The 18,801-nt window shown below is 44.1% G+C and overlaps 2 protein-coding genes and 3 long non-coding RNA genes across 5 annotated transcripts; 1 reads left to right on the forward strand and 4 right to left on the reverse strand.

Annotated features, from left to right (window-relative positions):
• The first annotated feature begins 10,930 nt into the window (after nucleotides 1-10,930).
• Nucleotides 10,931-12,085, forward strand: LOC136196892 (intermembrane lipid transfer protein VPS13C-like). Its single transcript, XM_065986554.1, has 8 exons — nucleotides 10,931-10,942; nucleotides 10,977-11,063; nucleotides 11,128-11,232; nucleotides 11,287-11,373; nucleotides 11,421-11,474; nucleotides 11,527-11,655; nucleotides 11,707-11,843; nucleotides 11,893-12,085. Exons 1-8 carry the CDS (start codon nucleotides 10,931-10,933, stop codon nucleotides 12,083-12,085), a joined length of 804 nt encoding a protein of 267 aa, XP_065842626.1.
• Nucleotides 12,086-12,177: 92 nt separating this feature from the next.
• Nucleotides 12,178-12,581, reverse strand: LOC136196674 (uncharacterized). Its single transcript, XR_010672301.1, has 3 exons — nucleotides 12,508-12,581; nucleotides 12,342-12,450; nucleotides 12,178-12,293 (listed from the first exon to the last, which is right to left on the reverse strand). It is a non-coding gene; the product is annotated as an uncharacterized lncRNA (long non-coding RNA).
• Nucleotides 12,582-12,939: 358 nt separating this feature from the next.
• Nucleotides 12,940-13,220, reverse strand: LOC136196676 (uncharacterized). The gene is made up of 3 exons (XR_010672303.1): nucleotides 13,162-13,220; nucleotides 13,056-13,099; nucleotides 12,940-12,990 (listed from the first exon to the last, which is right to left on the reverse strand). It is a non-coding gene; the product is annotated as an uncharacterized lncRNA (long non-coding RNA).
• Nucleotides 13,221-16,056: 2,836 nt separating this feature from the next.
• On the reverse strand, nucleotides 16,057-16,499 carry LOC136196467 (uncharacterized). Its single transcript, XR_010672205.1, has 3 exons — nucleotides 16,346-16,499; nucleotides 16,195-16,294; nucleotides 16,057-16,150 (listed from the first exon to the last, which is right to left on the reverse strand). It is a non-coding gene; the product is annotated as an uncharacterized lncRNA (long non-coding RNA).
• A 12-nt stretch (nucleotides 16,500-16,511) lies between these two features.
• On the reverse strand, nucleotides 16,512-17,829 carry LOC136196893 (1-phosphatidylinositol 4,5-bisphosphate phosphodiesterase beta-2-like). The gene is made up of 11 exons (XM_065986556.1): nucleotides 17,785-17,829; nucleotides 17,645-17,729; nucleotides 17,501-17,588; nucleotides 17,372-17,449; nucleotides 17,233-17,333; nucleotides 17,073-17,172; nucleotides 16,935-17,019; nucleotides 16,806-16,878; nucleotides 16,703-16,754; nucleotides 16,563-16,630; nucleotides 16,512-16,526 (listed from the first exon to the last, which is right to left on the reverse strand). Exons 2-11 carry the CDS (start codon nucleotides 17,708-17,710, stop codon nucleotides 16,512-16,514), a joined length of 726 nt encoding a protein of 241 aa, XP_065842628.1. The 5' UTR covers nucleotides 17,711-17,729; nucleotides 17,785-17,829.
• Nucleotides 17,830-18,801: the final 972 nt, after the last annotated feature.

The raw sequence follows: 18,801 nt of genomic DNA on the forward strand, positions 1-18,801 counted from the left end.
CACCTGCATCTCTTCCCGTTGCATCCAGCGCAGAAAGACTTTCCGATCGGTCGCAAAACCGATCGGAAGTGTCACTTTGGTAGTCTCGCGTAGCCAGACCCTTCCCCCTTGGTGATATTAACTCTCACCAAGGGGAAAGGGTCTGGGGAACTTCTTTGATCTTCTTGTGTGCCGCTTCCCCCGGATTCCGGGGGGACCATATATGGAATGTTGACCATATACGGTAACTCCTTGACGTCACCATATGTCACCCAGGTTTTGTGACAATCCAATAAGCGATCACACCAGATTACACTGTACTGTAGAGTGACGCCATTCGTTCGCTTGCCACTGAAAGACGCAGCGGGTTAGCAATGGGTAGGGCTCGTTTGATCTGCACGCAACGATTCGCCAGCTGCCATTTTAGCCAGCATTGGAACCGCTACTTATTGGATTGTCACCCGATCTGGATGACATCATGTCACTCCTACGCGCGGCACACAAGATCAAAGAAGTTCCCCAGACCCTCTCCAGTGGTGATATTAACCACCACTAGAGAGAGGTCTGGCTACGCGAGACTATGACTTTGGCTGCTCTGCGCAAGAAACAGAAAATCACACAAAGCAATGAAGAGAAGTAGACAAACCTCGTCGCGACGGTTCCGCTGAGTTCCGTTGCAGGAATCGCTGCGAAAAGACAGAAATACGCTTCTAACGCACGCTGGTGCGAACAATCGATATATAATCACGTGATTACATAATTGCTCATATCAAAAACCGATTGAAATAGCTAAATCTGTGTACAAAAACATCCCATTGAATGATTACTGAGCTTCTACACTGATTTCTAGTCTAAAAAAAGCGAGGTCCCACAATGGGGTACATAGCGGAAGTGAGCCATGATTAGGAAAACAGTCTAAAACCAAGTTTACAAACCGAAGCGGTGATTATAAAGCGACGTATGATGACATAAATACGTAGATGATAAACTGATAATTACTGTTAGAAAAAGTGAGGCCCCTCGTTCAGACACGCACTCGAAAGTCGTTTTTAGAGAAGCAAAAACGGTGTTTACAACCGCCTTCTGATAGCTGCTTTTGCTGTTTACAGTATGTTTTCGACTGTTTTCTCACGGTGGCTCACTTCCGCTGTGTACCCAATGAGACCTCACCTTCTTTATTTGTAGAAATCGGTGTAAAAGCTTATTACTTATTTGACTAAATGGTTGCGACACCGCTTTTGCTTTCTAAAAACGATTTTCGACTGCGTGTCCGAACGAGGGGCCTCACTTTTTCTAAAGGTAGTTATCAGTTTATCAGCTACATATTTATGTCATAAGTCGCTTTATAATCGCCGCATCGCTTTGTAAACTTGGTTTTAGACTGTTTCCTAACCATGGCTCACTTCCGCTATGTACCCCATTGTGGGACCTCATCTTTTTTTATACTAGAAATTAGTGTAGCAGCTTGGTAATCATTCAATGGGATGTTTTTGTACACATCTTTGGCTATTTCAATCGGTTTTTGACGACAGTGATTATATCACGTGATTATATATTATAGATTTTTCTTCGTGGCGACTTTTCGCAGCGAATCCTTCTACGGAAGGCAGCGGAACCATCGCGATGAGGTTTGTCTACTTCCCTACACTGCATTGTGTGATTTTGAGTTTTTGCAGACCCAAGTGAACACTTCCGATCGGTTTTGCGACCGATTGGAACGGTTTTCTTCCCTGGTTGTAACGTTTTTCATATGGACTTCCTGTGCACTTTCGCCCGTCCAATGGACCACGACGACTGACGGCTCGCTCTTGCCACATCCTAATGGGCACGTTTCGCTTCCTTATAAGTTATTCGTCTTTTTATGAAAACGCGCAAAGTCCATGTGCGCTAAACTATATATTAATTGCTCTGCCTGCGCAGACACAAGAACGTGTCTATTATGATTGCGCAATATATCGTCGTGGAGTCGCACTGCTCCCTCCGTGTCTTTCCAAACTTTTATGACCAATTGGCCGTCTTTTGTCACGTGATTATTGGTACCCCTATCTTGATCTCTCCGTCCTTCTCCTCTCCTCAACGATCCAAAAAAAATAACAATGACGAACTCTCCTTCCCTGGACTCCACTCAATTGCATGGCTTGTTCTCACTGGCTGGAATCAGAAGATTTGATGTTAAGTGCAGATCCTCTGACTGTGTAGAAAAGCTAAAGAAGAAAATTAATTGCACGTATAGAAAATTTAATAAAATAAAATGAAATAAAAAACGCGGGGAGGAATTCAGATGCTTGTCGCCCATTCGGATTGAGAACGGCAACGCTTCCGAGACTGCTGACGTCCGTTATAGTACTGGCTCTCATCGTGATGAAAGTGTTCGCCCTGCTAGTTGCCACGTCGGGGAATCTATTGATTTCCTTCAAGTCGTCCTCTGTGATGTTAACGGCAATTTCGAAACCGATGGGACTGTTGGTACGGCCTCCAGTTAAAGAGAAAGAATTGCCTGTTCCAGCAGCGTTGCCCTGGATCGTTATGTACGTTACTTCGAATTGATCAGGTAAGACGACGTCGTCAAAAGTCAGAGTCAAGATTCGGTTTTGCATGTCAAGAGTAAAGGCCGAGAGAGCGGGCGCTAGATTGTCTTCTCTGTAAGTCGTCACTTGACCGGGTCCAAAAGCTGAAACGGGGTTCCCGGCACTGTCTTTTACACTTTCGCTATAAATCTTCAGGAAAGTGTTTTCTTTTCTGGCAGCCAAAGCCGAATTGAGCTTGATATCTTGCAAATCGGCATTGTTTATTTGAATTACAAGAATCGTTGGATCGGAGTCTTTTCGGTGAGGTTAGAAGCTTCGCCGCCAGAACTGCTAGCTTGCAAAGTAATCCAGCCGAAATCAATAGAGTTCGAGTCCACCGGTTCACTGAACTTAATTTCCGCTGTTCCTTGACCCAAATCTAAGCTGACAAAGTCAATAGCAGTGGGATCCGTTTCGTCTTTCACGTAATTTCGAACTTGCAGCGCACTTATTCCGTTTAGAAGCGGAACGGCTCTGTTGCCACCAGGAGGAACGAAAACGGTATCTCGAGCTAGACTTGCCGTTGCCGTCAAATACGTAGAGTTCTCGTCCGCTGCCAATGCGTAAATAGATTTTATTCCGTTGAGATCCGCTGCGTTCAGTTGAATAACGAAGGAGGGGTTGTTTCCCGTGTTCACGTTTCCAATTCCAGTTGTCAAAGTATAAGACGTTGTTGAATTAAAAGCACTTTGTAGAGTTATCGCAGATGGATCAAAGCTGACTTCGAGAGCAAACTCATTTAGCGTCACGGTCAATTCGCCTGTTTCCAAATTCAAGTCAAACGACTGCACTTTAGTTCCCGTCGTATCCTCAACGATACTCGTCGGCGACGAATACAATCGGTTCGCTACGTCATCAGCAAGCACGGCAACGTCGTTGCCAGCCATATCTTCAACGAAATCTGAAGAAAATCGTATGTAGCAAAGTCCTGGAGAGCTGCACAGTCGAACATTTCTTTTGATGCTATTGAGGTCGGCAGCGGAGAAAGTGACGACGACTCTCGTTCCATCGGCGCTTGTCATAGCGCCGGCGGTGAGGTTCACAATATCGCGGTCAATATCATCGTTGTACCATCCTTTGATTTGGACAGCTGATGGATCTAAAGTCGACACTCGAACTGTTTCGGAAAATCAGCGTAAAGGTTCCGTCGTTGAAGTTCAACACCTCGAAAGAGACGAGAGTCGGTGCCAGCCGGTCAACGACGAAGTCAGTCACCTTCACTGCCGTAGCATTCACTAGAGGATTCAGTGGAAGTGCGACCATGTCGCTGACAAGATCAGTCGTGTAGACCAGGTAGCAGTCATTGACACCGGTGCAGTAAGGCAACGCATTCAGTCTGTTCAAGTCGGTTGCAGTAAAAACAAATGTCAGTTCTGCGCCATCTCCAGTCACTCTTGCAAATTCAGTCAAAAGAAAGAGGTCCTCGGTAGCTGTGGCATTATTCTGAAAGTGCAGATGAGAAATGTTAAACGTTGACGAATCAACAGCTTCGCTGAAAGTCAGAGTCACGTTTGCTCCGTTCATGTTGACCGAAAAGCCAACAAGTGTCGGTCTTGTCGTGTCCGGAACGAATTTCGTCACTTCCACGGCGTCATCACGATCTGACGTAAATAGGCCTACGAGATCTTCTGCTGCGTTGTTCGAAACGGCGACGAATGTCGTATTGGCAGAAAGAGCCAGAGTTCTAGCCACTTTTATAGCATTTAACCGATCTTTGGCAATATTGAGACGAATGATTGTCGAATCTTTGGACACAAACGTGCTGTCTTTCAAGTCGATTCTCGCGACGAAGTCACTGATTTTGTCTTGAACGAATAATTCCGAGGGATCGACTGAAGAAGCGCTAATCGTTTAACTAAAGGTGAGATCGAGTATTCCGTTGTCGAGATCAAAGACGGCGCTAACAAGTTTGGGCATAGTTGTGTCGTTGAAAAAGTCAGAAACCTTAGAGCAGGCGACACGATCCCGACCATCCCATTTCCAGCCATGTCTTGAGCGAGGTCGGCGTCTACACTGAGATAAGAATTTTTCGAATTCGAAAAGATGTTAGGATTGCTTCTCAAAAAGTCTGCATCGACAATGCTAAGAGAAACGTCAAAAATCGAAGTGGACGCCCCTGTTGGTTGGCTTCCTGAGGTAAGCTCTTAAGATACCCCAGACGAAGTATTAGACTGGCTGTAAAGAGTCACTCCTTTAATTCAAAGTCCTATTTATAAAGAATATAGATTTGCGCACAACCCTTTTTGTCTTAGCTTACCTGCTTGGAGCGCCTGAAAGCGAGCAGATAGCATTACTACAAACAGGTGAGTTGCACAGCTTGACTTGAAATGGTATATTGACTTGTAATTGAAGGTCAGCGCGTGATTAGTGCATTTGTTGATCACAGCCAAAGCGTTTGCCTTCGCTTGTTGTCTTTGCTTGTCTACCCACTTCTGTCTATCGTCGTCGTGAGTCCAAAGACCAGCGAGACAATTCTTGGCGAATCAAATGCGTTGTTCAAATGTTCATTGGCAACGGAACTTCTTTCCACCGTAGAGGCGATATCGCATACAGCAGACGATAAACGACAGGAAGGAGACTTCGCGAAAACGGCCGAAAGAGACTTTGAACACTGTGACACAAAGGTGGGCTCTCTTTTACCTGTTCTGGACGTTTGCTGCCGAACACTACACGGCCTGCTGACGAAGTAAGAGGCTAAGGGCATGATGAAAGGGATGGTTTTCGACGCTTTTACACTATTTGCACTATAGTCGTATCAGCACGGTGGAGTGGTTATCGAAGTTGATGGAAATGATGCCAGCTTACCGGCAGAAGCCTGTTCCCGTCTACTTTGTACTTATTGGAGCCGCGCTGTTTTCCTCTCCTCTGGACGAAGCTCGACCAAAAGTGCTACAATTTCTCAAGGCAGTCGCTCTTTCAGACCCAGCTCAGGCTAATTTATTATCCGTTTGAAGTTTACGGGTTATTATCAATTTTTTTGTGCAGTTAGTGTCGCTTCTTCATCTCTTCCTTTACCAGCTGAACCTCGAATCGATTCCCGAAGTGAAACTACACATTATGTATTCAATACCTGATCTGGCAACTCACCGGCTTGCTGTTCAACCAGTGTTGAGGAGTCTTCAGAAACTCGCGGAGAATAAACGTCTTCAGCCTCTGTCTATTCGACTGATCGGCGTTTTGTGGCAAAAGCAGGTAAACAGCCTTGCAAACAGATCTCCTGTCGTAAGTGTTTACACTGTAAACTGTAGGACCGAATTTTTCCTTACCTTCTCCAAGTTCTCTTCGCCTGTCCTATTGGCTTTAGTGACGGCGGTCCCATCGAACGTTCACGAAACTACGAACTGAAGTTGTCTCAAGCGGCTTGCATTTTAGATGTGTGCCGACTGAGGTAAGTCATGTCGTGCACGTTGCTTTGAGCACGTGTGATGTTTCTTTACCAATAGAGCAAGTCAGCATGGTGCTGATTTAGTCGGTCTCCTTTCTCGTATATTGAATGCCGCGCTTCGCGATCCTCTTGCACCTTGCGAACCGGCTGCACTTGCTATAGAAGCTCTTAAGTTTCTTTGTCTTGCCGACGTGATTGACTTGCCGACGGCGTGGTCATCTCTTGCTAGCAAAGTACTGAAAGACCGACGTCCTTTGCTCTTGAAGCAGGCGTGCTCGCTCTTGAAGGTAACCTTTGAGCTCTGTGAAGACGATGTAGGAAAGCCAGTAAATTGCGTCCTTTTCGCGATTACGTTATGCTTTTGCGCAGGATTTTATTGATAGTGTCGTGAGAACTCTGTGGGAAGTGGCGCTCACAATCCGCTCTTATGTATCGCCAATGAAGCTTATGCAGCTTTGGCGGAATTGCCACGTAGCTGTCTGAAGTTTGATCTTCTTGGTGTGTGAGGGTTTCCGCTATCGTTTTCTAGCGAGACGTTTTTCTTTTTAGCTTCAGAAGCAGGTACTGAAAAGCGTGAGCAGGACACTAGCGGCGTCTCTAACAGTTACTGACGACGAAGACGAAGATGACCAAAAGGATCGCCCGTTGTCGAACCAGTATAATAGATCACCGGTATAATAGATCACTGCGTCATCGTGACGTAGAGGTACGTATGAATGACGTCACCATATGCCGCGGTCCCTCTCCGTCTTCGATTCGGTCTCGAGAAATTTCGTTCGTGAAGACGATTCTCGAGCCTAAATAGATTCAGCGAGTACGCTCTCACGCTGATCTTTTATGCCGGTGATCTTTTTTACCGCTGGCATAACAGATCACCGGTATAAAAGACCAGTGCAGTGCATGCCTTTCTGAGACAGCGACAACAAATTCATTATGGTTTGGACACACTATGCGCATGATCACTTATGCAGCCGGCAGAAAAGAACTCCATAACCGATAGATGCCATTCTGTTATTTAATTAATTTTTTAATTAAAGGTGACTGCATAGCAATATGTTGCCACATTAGTGTAAACTAGCACAACATCATCAATCACAACAATAATTCGAGGCAATGATTGCTGCTGCAATCAAGCCGTTGTTTCGTCTGTTGATATGCGAAAATTCAAGTTTTTATAGTTACATCTATCGGTAGTAAACGCCATACTTCACCGATCATTGCAACGATTGTTATTATGGTTGGTTAATTAAAGTGCAAGGCAGAATTAACTAAAATTTGCCAAGAAACATTCTCAAATGCGTGAAATTTTTTTATGTAGAAATGGATCGCGGCACTGTTTCCAAAAGTTATTCTGCAGTAGGAGTAGGAAGCATTCGCAATTAGGGCGATGCAGCCTCACGGAAGTAGAACTAGCTCTCCTAGCATTTAATTTTATCAACGCTACATTTCATGCAGGAATAACGCACTACAGAATACAGTAACGATTACAACATGCACTGATGAATTTTTATCACAAGGCATTGCAGCAGAATTGACTACCGATGTGAGTATTCCAGCAAGCATTGTCGCAATCATTATTGCTGTTTCTGCTCTTTTATTTTGAAAGGAATACAGTAGAATCTTGTTAAATCCTATTGTTTTAGAAGCGCATACACTTGTCACTAATTCTAAAATTGTTTCAAGACAATTTTAAAAAGGATCTCAAAACAATTCTAAATTGTCCCAAACCAATTTTCAAAATTGTCTCGACAATTCTAAAATTGTCCCAAGACAGTTAGTTTTCTATACGTTAGAAGAACATGCACTAAGATCTGGCGATCTTTTCTGCCGGCTGCATAAGTGATCATGCGCATAGTGTGTCCAAACCATAATGAATTTGTTGTCGCTGTCTCAGAAAGGCATGCACTGCACTGGTCTTTTATACCGGTGATCTGTTATGCCGGCGGTAAAAAAGATCACCGGCATAAAAGATCAGCGTGAGAGCGTACTCGCTGAATCTATTTAGGCTCGAGAATCGTCTTCACGAACGAAATTTCTCGAGACCGAATCGAAGACGGAGAGGGACCGCGGCATATGGTGACGTCATTCATACGTACCTCTACGTCACGATGACGCAGTGATCTATTATACCGGTGATCTATTATACTGGTTCGACACCCGTCCGTACCTGGTGTTCTTCTCACCCATCTTTTGGCGGGTTTTAATTAGCAGTCGAGAGACGGTGCGGACATTTTTCTTAATTATTAATACCGCTGTATCAGCGCAATGTTCACAACCACAACGCGTTGAAATATTCCATATTATCATATTGAATGTATATCTGCAAAGACTACCTGCAAAGACTACATGCACTAAGCAAAACGCCCACGCAATTACAGCAAAGTTCAGTTCTAATACATCTAGATCTCGTCGTTTTGTATACTTCGGCTATCACGTATAAAATACATATGGCCCGTATATCCGGGTTGAAAAAGCCGTCCGTATAATATGACATACGGGCACCAATAACTTCCTCGTCCTCTAGACTAAAAGCGGACGTTCCAGTTCCACGTCGATCATTAAAACTAGAGGCTTGCTTGTCCAACCCAGGCCAATGTGAATATTTATTATAGTCTAGTCTTACCATGTGTGAGCTCGAGCTAATGCCGATACTGTACCGGTCCTTTCGACGCAAAATCTCTGCGGACCGCTGCTTCCTACATAAATAAATATCACTGTATCCTCTACTAGATTGATTTCGCTTCTGCAAACCGTAAAGTTCAGCAAATCCGTTCATAGGAACTCGAGATGTGCCTGTGATGAATTGAAGAAGACGATGCTGCAGCCTGCAATTGAGACAGTAGTCAGATTTCGTCCGAAGCAGTACAGACTTCCTCACCTTCCATAGCCAAATGATAATAGGATGCCGATCCGAATAACCGCCTTTGTACACTGTGTGTTTGCGCCAGTCCTTCAAATCAATTTCTCCCAATCCACATAGCAAATACTAGATAGAAGAAAGTGGCTAAATAATCGTTTGAGTGTGTGTGTGTGAAACAGATCTCAAAACCAGTAGAATAAACGACGCCTAATAAGAAAAACCCTCTACGACGCTCGAAACATTGGATTCTTTGTCGAAAATGCAGAGATTTTAATCTTTTATGCCGATCGAGTCGAGCCAATGTTCGGATGTCATCGATATCGGATTTTACGTGGAGTTTACGCGATCATCCCCGGCACGTGTCTCACGTTGGGTTGGTTAATCACCATCGAGGGATCACGTGGTATTGTTATTCCTCAAAGGTGACGTCATGTACGGCTCGCCCGGAAGTGGCCCGTGTACGCGATTGGGCGTATCCCCACTTCCGCTGCATATCAGCGTTGCGCGTCGATTTCTAGCTACATTATGGATCGCGAGAATCTCGCTCTATAGGGTATGCGCTGCAGAACGGTTTCGCCGGCAGTAGTGGCGAGTGCGGTGCGAGATAAGCGCACACGAGCGCAAATCTCTATACCGGCGAAACCGTTCTGAAGCGCCCCTTTGCATACCCTATAGAGCGAGATTCTCGCGATCCGTAATGTAGCTAGAAATCGACGCGCAACGCTAGCCTCGCGTTCGCCAGGCCCTTCTCCCTGCTCTCCCGTATAAACCACGGGAGGGGTATCTGGAAAATCACGTGGTGCCCCTTTTGGGGGTGCGGTCGGGTGCGACGATTGGAATACACGTCATTATTTTCCCCAAAAACACGGATCTGTTACTTTTGGCGTACTTCGGCAGGCTGCGCGACCAGTCCGACGCGTCATACCGACCGCACCCCCAAAAGGGGGCACCACGTGATTTTTCAGATACCAGGCCCTTCTCCCCTCCCGTGTTTATACGGGAGAGCAGGGAGAAGGGCCTGGCGAACGCGAGGCTAGCGCAACGCTGAATCGCTACTTCGCGCGTGCACTTGCTACTTCGCGGCACCTACGTCACTACCAATTATCCCACCCGGTGGGAGCGGTGCACAACAAGATCAAAGGCATGTCCCATTAACGGAGGGGGAGGGACTGGGAACGAGACCATTGTTACGCCAGCTGGTTACGCACTGGTACTCGCACATGGCGCGTTTGTTAGGGCTTGTCTAATAAGAAAATAGCTTACGACAAATGCGTGCATACCGTAGTTACTTGGCCGTCGACTGAAACGAGTTTCCACTTTCCCTTAGGCTCGAGGGTCCAGGCTGTTGTCCGGAACAGGCTGGGCGCATCTGACAGCACGTGACCTGGGCGTTCCTCTAGCCAGCCAATCGTCGACCAGCATTACGCATTCCAGCACGATTGGGCGTGTGATTCCGTGCAGGAAGACGTGGTGAAGCGATAGACTACACTGGAACGAGATTCCGTCGTATTGAGTCCTTTTCAGCGACCCAGCTTTAGGTTTGATCAATTTGAGATCACTACGATTGCTGAAATCAACCTAAAGAGAAATGCAGCCTAATGTGCGACCAACTGCAACGAAGAAGTCTTACCGCGAGACCCAAGCTTTCGGCTTTCGATGGATCGTTGTAGACAGCCTCGAGCTTCAGACACAGTTCGCCGCTTTCTTTTTGAAAATGTTTTTTCTTCTCAGGCTTGAATTCCCACGTAACATTGGAGCTAGATGCAAACCGAATTACAAAACCTGCATTTTCTTACTCCAAAACAAGGTGACGTACCTGGTAATGCCAACATAAGCCACGGTTTTTGATTGCCAATCATCGACCAATGACAATCCAACGCTGGGTAACGACACGTTCAATTCAAAGTCGGGCTGCTCAATGTGGTCAGTCTAAATAGCACACCAATTAGGTAACAGTTATTCCGGCCGAGTTAACCCTACTTCAGTAGCCTTGAACACTTCCGATTTATTGTCAGTAAAAAGATAAACCCGTTGAAGTCCGTCTAGAAAGGAAGCGCAGTAGACAGTGATATCATCGCGCTTTGAAAACGCCATTTTTCCTCTCGAATCCTGTACGCGCATGCACGAGTGTCGCGTAACATGTCGCCGACTGTTTAGAAATGTCTATTTATGAATCTGTTTTTAGGCTAATGGTGCATCGTACAGTGTGACTCAAAAATCAACTAACGATGCTCTTTTATTTGGCTTTCCGAAACCAGGCTCCAAGCAGAAGGCGAGAGAGAGAGAGAAATCGTTTGTCACCTTCTACAAAAATCTGCTTCCTTACCTTTTATCAGATTCGTCTTGAAGTGTGTGAATCCGAATGGTCAAAATTGTTTTCCATTGATGCAGCGGGAAGCGGAGGCAATATCAAGTGCAAGAAAGACGATCAATTTTATGAGGTGATTATTTCAATTCGAATTAAGAGTTAGTTTTAGGGAAATTGTGTGACTCAGATCGGACTTCAAGTGAGATTGACACGCTCCGGATTGAGTCGAATCGTCACATTCTTGCCGTACCAGACTGTAGTCAACAAAACTAACGTGAGATTTCGTCTGCTGTATAAAGTTATGTATAAGCGTCTGTTCAGGAAAAAGTCATTATGTACGATGATGGCAAAACAGAGGACGTTGAGGCTGGAGAAGTTTGCCTAAAAGAGCTTGCAACTTATATTTATTGATCCTTCGCCGTTTTAGTGGATACCTTATTGGACCAAGGGCAGGTCGGGTCTAATGTCTTTGAAACTCGGGTCAGAGAGCGAGCCGGAATCTTGCAAGTTCGCCTTCAACAAAGCTCAATCAACTCTATTGAAATTAGAAGGAACTGTGGGTCTATTCTGTGCATGTTTTTTTCCGCTAAAGCTCTTCTTTCTACAGGTTCGAGGAGTTCACGTTCAAGTGGAAATCTCCGATTCGTCATCAATCATCACTTTCATGCCTTACTTTGTCGGCTCGTCTCCTGTGCGCGTTGAAAATCGCCTGCGGGAAGACATCCCCGTGACCGTATTTCAAAGGTTAGATCATGCATGTCACGTCGTATTCCGGCCGAATATTGGCGCACAGAGACGAAGAAAGCGCCGGCGTCTGCGTCAACAGCGGGACCAGTCAAATGTTTACTTGGTCGAATCCGAACGGAAAGCGCGTTTTCTGTTGGAAATTTCATTCATTTTCAGAGCGTCTATTTTGCAATGATCTAAAACAGGTAAGGATCTCTCCACTTCGGTATAGTTCTTCAGCAATCATCTTCTTTGTCTGATTCACGTCGATCAAATCCGAGACGGCTTTCACGAACAGAACGACGGCATCGTAGACCATTCCGAGCAGAAGAAATGTGAAACGACGCGGATATCGAATCGCCGTGTCGTATTCAGTCGGATCGAGCTTGTTTACGCGACGTTTCAATTCAGCCCACAATTCATATTGTCGAATATCTCTTAGAAGGTATTGGACAACTTCAACCATGCCTAGAAATAAATAAGTGAGAAATTATTTTTATGAATTTATTTTTGTACCGGCAAAACCCTTTGCACACGTGACTTTTTCCGGTACGGAACAGCTGTAGAAATTCTGCAGAGGAAAGGACATTGCAGCCAAAGTCCCGGCTGCAACCAACTGATATCCCTATATAAGTATATATATCTAAAGTCTCTTCTTTTGTGATAGTGTGTCGCAGTGTACGTGATAAGGTGCGATTTCGTGAAGAATTGCTTGCTTGTAGAGATGCCAGCTGTCTTGGCTGAACGGAAATGATAAGATCACGTCGACGTTTTCCTCCTTGATGCGTCAGAAATTCTCAGAATAATTTGGAAGGTTTTTGAGCGTCTCGTTAATCTGACGATGTCAACAATAAATCAATCGAGAATAATTAAATGAATAAAAATGAACCTCTTGTAGATTGGGCACGTTGGGAACGCTATCCACGCCTAGAATATATTCATCTGCAACAATTTCTATACCTAGATTGGCTACCTCCTGTCGAAATGATCTTGGAACAGGAAGTCTGGAAATTTTCGACCGGTGAAAATTATTTATAAATTTATTTATTTTTACTTTGAGTTCCAAATGACTGCGACTCGTTTCCATCCGTGGATGGCGCAATAGTGAGCAAGGGCCTGACCAAAACGATCAAAACTGTAGGCAAAGAGCTTCAGAAATGGATATCTAAGAAAAATCAGAGAGAAGTGAAGAGACGTTTCTCCTAATGATTCTTTCTCTATAGCTACTACCTCTGCTGGTACGTAAATCGCTCTCCCTGAGGAAACAATCCAATCTGAAAAATACGCACGTGATCTCAATTAATAATAATAATAATCGTTATTTATTTTTCTAAACCTGAGTGACGTTGAAGACTCCCGGCATCATTGCCATGCTGTCGAAATCCAAATTCTGCGAAGAAGATGAATACGATCTTTGGTAATCAAATCCATGATTGATGCTACGAATTGCCGCCACTTCCGGAGCCGTGTTCAACGTTTCGCTGCCCGGGGGCATGTGACCGACGAAATAAGACAATTTTCGACGACCTTTTTGACCAGGAAAAATCGTCTCAAACTTGTTTGGATCACTAAATAAAAGAAATAGATGATAGTACAGAAGTTAGGATTGATTTCAGTTGTCTAACTTGACGTCATCAAGAGCTAGTGTGACCATTGTACAAAAGGCGCTTCCGTAGAAGTCATAGACTCCGGGTTGTGGCGCCAACAGACCGATCCTGATTTCCTCTATATATGTATGTATATAAAAAATAAATAAAAAATGGCGAATGTTTCTTCTACTTTCGTCGCCGTACCTACGACGTCAAAAGCGTTTGAGACAACGTAAAACGTTGCGTTTTCCGTCAAAGAATGCATACTAAAATTGAGCTGAAATCGACCTCCTTCGCAGACGGAGTCATAGAAAAAAGCAACTCTAAAACCATAAAATATAATAATTATTTGAATTTGTACGTGGGGGGCATACTTTACCCCTTTGTTGCATTAATGACGCTATTGGTTAAACAAGCCGATGGAACGGCTGAAACTTTGATGGAAAGAGAGGAATCGGGTCCAGATGTGACCTTGTTGCCATTTGCGTCACATATAAAGACTTGAATTGGTTGCGGAAAAGGGAAATTGGCGTCGACAGTAGTTCCGGGTGTAGGGTCAGTTTCCGGGTCAATTTGCAATCTCGCAGCCTTTTGAGCGATGACGTCGAACGGAGGAGTTAGGAAGACTTCTTTTGAGCTGGGAAATCGTCGTAGCGAAGTGGAACCCTGCTGTGGGAAAAGATGCTTTGTGACGCCGTAAAATTCAACTGCATTCCATCGTATATATCCAGAAGTCGAATGTCAGTAAAAATCACTCGACCCTAATATGATCCAATCAAAAGTCGTCCTTATCCCCTCTACGTTAATTGCTTACATCTCGCGCTTCTTCTCGTATTGACAAGTCACCAGTGATTACCTGCGTACGAACTTTGTCGCCGCCCAGATCAACTCTAGACGATTCTAACTGATTGTTCTTAGCTGTGAATGCTTTCAAGACGACCCCTACGAAATAGATATAATCTATTGACAGCAACTGAGGAGCATGAGGCCTCTATTGAAAAAAAACTAATTATGACACAAGGGCAACCTCTGATGGAGGGCCGTCTACAATTAAATGCATCCGGGCCAAAAGGGGAGGAGTGGGGGGAGGAGGCTATAAACCATCAGGTAATGACTCATTTATAAATACTGAAAACATGATGAGGAAAGGGAGCTTGGCCTAAATCTCCTCTAAAATGCCTGTGCAAAAGTTGGCTTACCGTTTAATTTTCTTGGCAGTGACATCAACGTTGGCAAAGGCGTCGTTTCCGCACGTTGTTTCATTGCAAATCTTTAGAGTTTGATTATCATAGGGATCCTTGTACATTATCACTAATTGAATTGGAGGCAAAGGCGTGTTTGTCGCAATTGTCTTGGGAAACGCATTGGGCACGGGATCGACCAATGCCAAATGGTGGCCTTTGTCTACAAACGAAATAATTCAAAAAATAAATAAATATTGATTATGCATAGCATACCGGTTATGTAAACTTTATTCGTATAAACTTTGTTGTGATCATGTTCTACGTGCTCGCTTCCGTAAACTTCAAATTTGAGCTGACGACCATTCAAAATCGGGCATATTCACGTGACCAAGAAACTCAAAACTGGAGAAAAAATTACAAGGGGATTCTATTCATTTTATTATGCACATACGTTGCTACACCCCTGACAGCTGTCCTCTTAACAAATCCACTCGGATATCTGAATTGACGTCACATACTCTTACGGCACCAGTGTAACGACAATCAGTCTCCAAAGCGGACAGGCAAACATTATGAAACCTAAAAGTATTGAAAAATATTAGAGACAGTGACAGTGAGTTCTTCTCGTGCCACGCCCACGCACGAGCATAGTTTTCCGCCTTCCGCCGCTCATATGTCGTCTATCGTAACATTGGAAGATGACGCAATGATCTCCAAAGTCGAGCACGGTCCATCGAAAATGCGTTCTCCAGATCTCAAAAGTTCGACGGCTATAGAGCCAAGCATGAAGCCGTCAACAGGAACATTAATATACCTTAACGTGTTTCTTCTTCAGAGATTCAAAATCCTTCAAATTCTTCTTGAACAATTTCTTAAAGTCCTAGGAACGCGCAAAAAATAAATCACAAATACAAATTATAATTATTTAATTTTCTGCCTTCATTGTCTTGATCCTCGCCACGGGTTCCGCGTCCCATTCGCCAATCGCCTCCTCCTTACGGCTCTCATCACTCGTCACCGACTTTCTCAATATAGTATAAGCATCTGGTCCAGTGGTGATATCCTCTCCCTGTGGAGACGTCTCCTTGCTTCGGATCCCCGTCGCCTCGTCCTCAGGAACGCAAGCCGTCGCCACGGGAGGCGGAGACGATTCCCTCGGCCCATCTAATTCATATCATCCATATTTAATTATTTCAAATATTTATTTTACCTTCCCCTCCACTCTGTTTCATCTAAAACGTTATCTCGATCTTAATTAAAGGCTCTTATTTGTAAATAGGGTTTGGGACTTACTTCGTCGTCGGCGTCGTCCAGAAGCTCTTCTAGTATTTTCCCGCGTTTTCTTGAGCCGATTGATACGCAATTGGATTCTCCAAAGCGTCGAGAAAATCTACGACGTAGCACGTGAATAAATAAGTGTTAATTGACGTTCTACGTCTCAATGTACCACTATAGGCTTTGGGCACGTAATCAGTCACTTCGAAATGCACAAAAATTGACGCGAAATCGAGTAGCTGATTAAATTCGTTTCGAAGTGGAATGTGACGATATCCTTTGGAGAAAATAAAAATCTGAATATTTATTATTTAATCTTACCTGACATCAGTGACGTCATGGGTAGAACCCGTTGCCCCAGACAACGATTTCCATCGTCATAGACACCAAATCGAATCATAGCCAATTCGGGAAGCACAATCTAAGTTTCCATAACAACACTAGCGCGCTACGTACAAGAAGAAACTCAAACCTTTTTGAAATTAAACGGCTCTTCATCTCATACGGGATTCACTGCGTTGCCAGGGACGATTTTCGTCTTGAATCTACGTCTCACCGTATCCGTTGGCAACCCGTACATATCAAGTTCGACGTAGACGCCGCACTTGCGATCGCAGAGCATCGTCCCGGATATAACCTCAGAGAGAGAAAAACTCAAAAAATACATAAGTATCTATTTGCAAATATACTTTGACTTGAAGAGAGGCGGCGACGATGTTCTGCTCGAATTTTCCGAGATGCAGCTGAAAGGGAAGATCTGCAAGAAAAAGAAAAATAGATATATAGATACGTAATCGATATTAATTAATATTCTTTTCTTCTGTCTGACCGCATGTCTGAAAATTGAGCGAGACCATTTGACAGCCGGCATTCCAGAACACCTGAAAAATCAAACATAGATACGTAATCAAATTAAAAATAAAATTTTGAACCTGCGGCATGTAATTGCTCGAATCGTAACGAATTCCCTTGGGATAAATTCGATTAATCTGCCTCCGATTATACCTTAAAAATGAATAACTAATTAAGAATAATTATCTATCGAATTCGCCCGCTCTCACAGAGCAAATTCCACGGGCGATCTCTTCAAGTGATCGGCGGCTGCCGCTTCGTTTAACGAAGACATTTCATAGGCGCGATTTTTCCCTATAAGGGGGACCCTCCTCTTACAATGATACCACTTGGTATGAGTGTCTAACGTTCTGCCTCTTCAAAACCCTTGAATCGTATAGGCGTTATATAACTTACGAGATCGGATAACGCCGTTTGCGTTTCGCTTTGCCCCTCCCACGTGTAAACCTTTGATTATTTTATTGAGAACTTGAATTGTGTTTAGCTAATCATGTGATGTGCGCTTACTTGAGAGCGGATGACGTCTGCCGATTTTTCTGACGTCAATTTGGCGTGGGGTTCATGAGAAAGTTCGGCCTGTTCTCCGACTTTTTCTTCCGTGTGGTCTTCTGGATTTTTTATTATTTACTATTATTAGCAAATGCACTTTTCTCTTCTGCTTCTTCTTCTTTCGGTTTCTCGTCTTTTGAGCTATCAATTACCTTCGAGGGATCGATACTATCAGCTATAAAAGAACTAAATGACTACAAATATTTAATTTTTATTTCCTCATTGCATTTTGCCAGTTGCGCTTTCTTCTTGTTCTTAATCAATGTTTTGCCTCGAAGTAGATTCGGACTTGGCAACGGAACGCCGGGATCAAGCTTAAATAAATAAAAAATGAATTAGTCACGTGCACATCCTGTGCAATTGATTCTACAGGGAATCCTTCGATGGGCAATCGAAGGAGCTTCTCCTTGAATATTTCCTGGCAATACTGGGTCATTTTCAATTGCTGAGAGGCGCTATTAAAAATCAAAACTATTTAATTGGTTAACGAATTAATTTCTGGACTATTGCCTGCAGTGATTTTCGAAGGAGAGAATCACAGGAAATTCGGACGTTTTAAAAAAATAAATATAAAATTTTTTGAGACTACCTTAAAGACTTCTCCTGGTAGAACAGCGAATATGGGTCAATTTCCCCCGCTCACATGAAGGTACCCAAGAGAATAACTTTCATTTCTGGCGAATTCATTTGCATACTCATGAACGACGCCTCTTTCTTCTTCTCGGACGACCGCAACTGAATCATCACCTCCAAGACGCTCTCGAGACAAACTATTCTCATCCTCATTCATATCAACGATGGTATCCGTAATCCGATCATTAGCGAAATCGGTTACGGAGAGACTCCGCCCCCACGCGATTCCCTTGAGGGAGAGACAGCTCACCTGGAACGCGGTGCGCCGAAGCGCGAGCATCGGACAAACGGAACGAAGCGACGACCAATTGCGTCCATGGACTTTCAATCGAACAGCGATGAGAGGATTCTTTCGAAAACCCAACCACTTGGGCGGGGTCCCATCAAATCGTCCAAGCCCAAATCATCAACGTCATCATCTTTGACGTCACCACGGCTCTTTCCTTGCATACACTATCCCTATAGGCTCTTTCCTTCTATACACTGTTGCTATAGGCCTCTTTCCTTCTGAAATACACTGTTGCTATAGGCCTCTTTCCTTCTAAACACTATTGCTATAGGCCTCTTTCCTTCTAAACACTATTGCTATAGGCCTCTTTCCTTCTATACACTATTGCTATAGGCCTCCTTCCTTCTAAACACTATTGCTATAGGCCTCTTTCCTTCTAAACACTATTGCTATAGGCCTCTTTCCTTCTATACACTATTGCTATAGGCTCTTTCCTTCTATACACTGTTGCTATAGGCCTATTTCCTTCTATACACTATTGCTATAGGCTCTTTCCTTCTAAACACTATTGCTAAAGGCCTCCTTCCTTCTAAACACTATTGCTATAGGCCTCTTTCCTTCTAACCACTATTGCTATAGGCCTCTTTCCTTGTAAACACTATTGC

The sequence above is a fragment of the Oscarella lobularis genome, chromosome 16 (genome assembly GCF_947507565.1).
Source record: "Oscarella lobularis chromosome 16, ooOscLobu1.1, whole genome shotgun sequence".
Classification (NCBI taxonomy): domain Eukaryota; kingdom Metazoa; phylum Porifera; class Homoscleromorpha; order Homosclerophorida; family Oscarellidae; genus Oscarella; species Oscarella lobularis.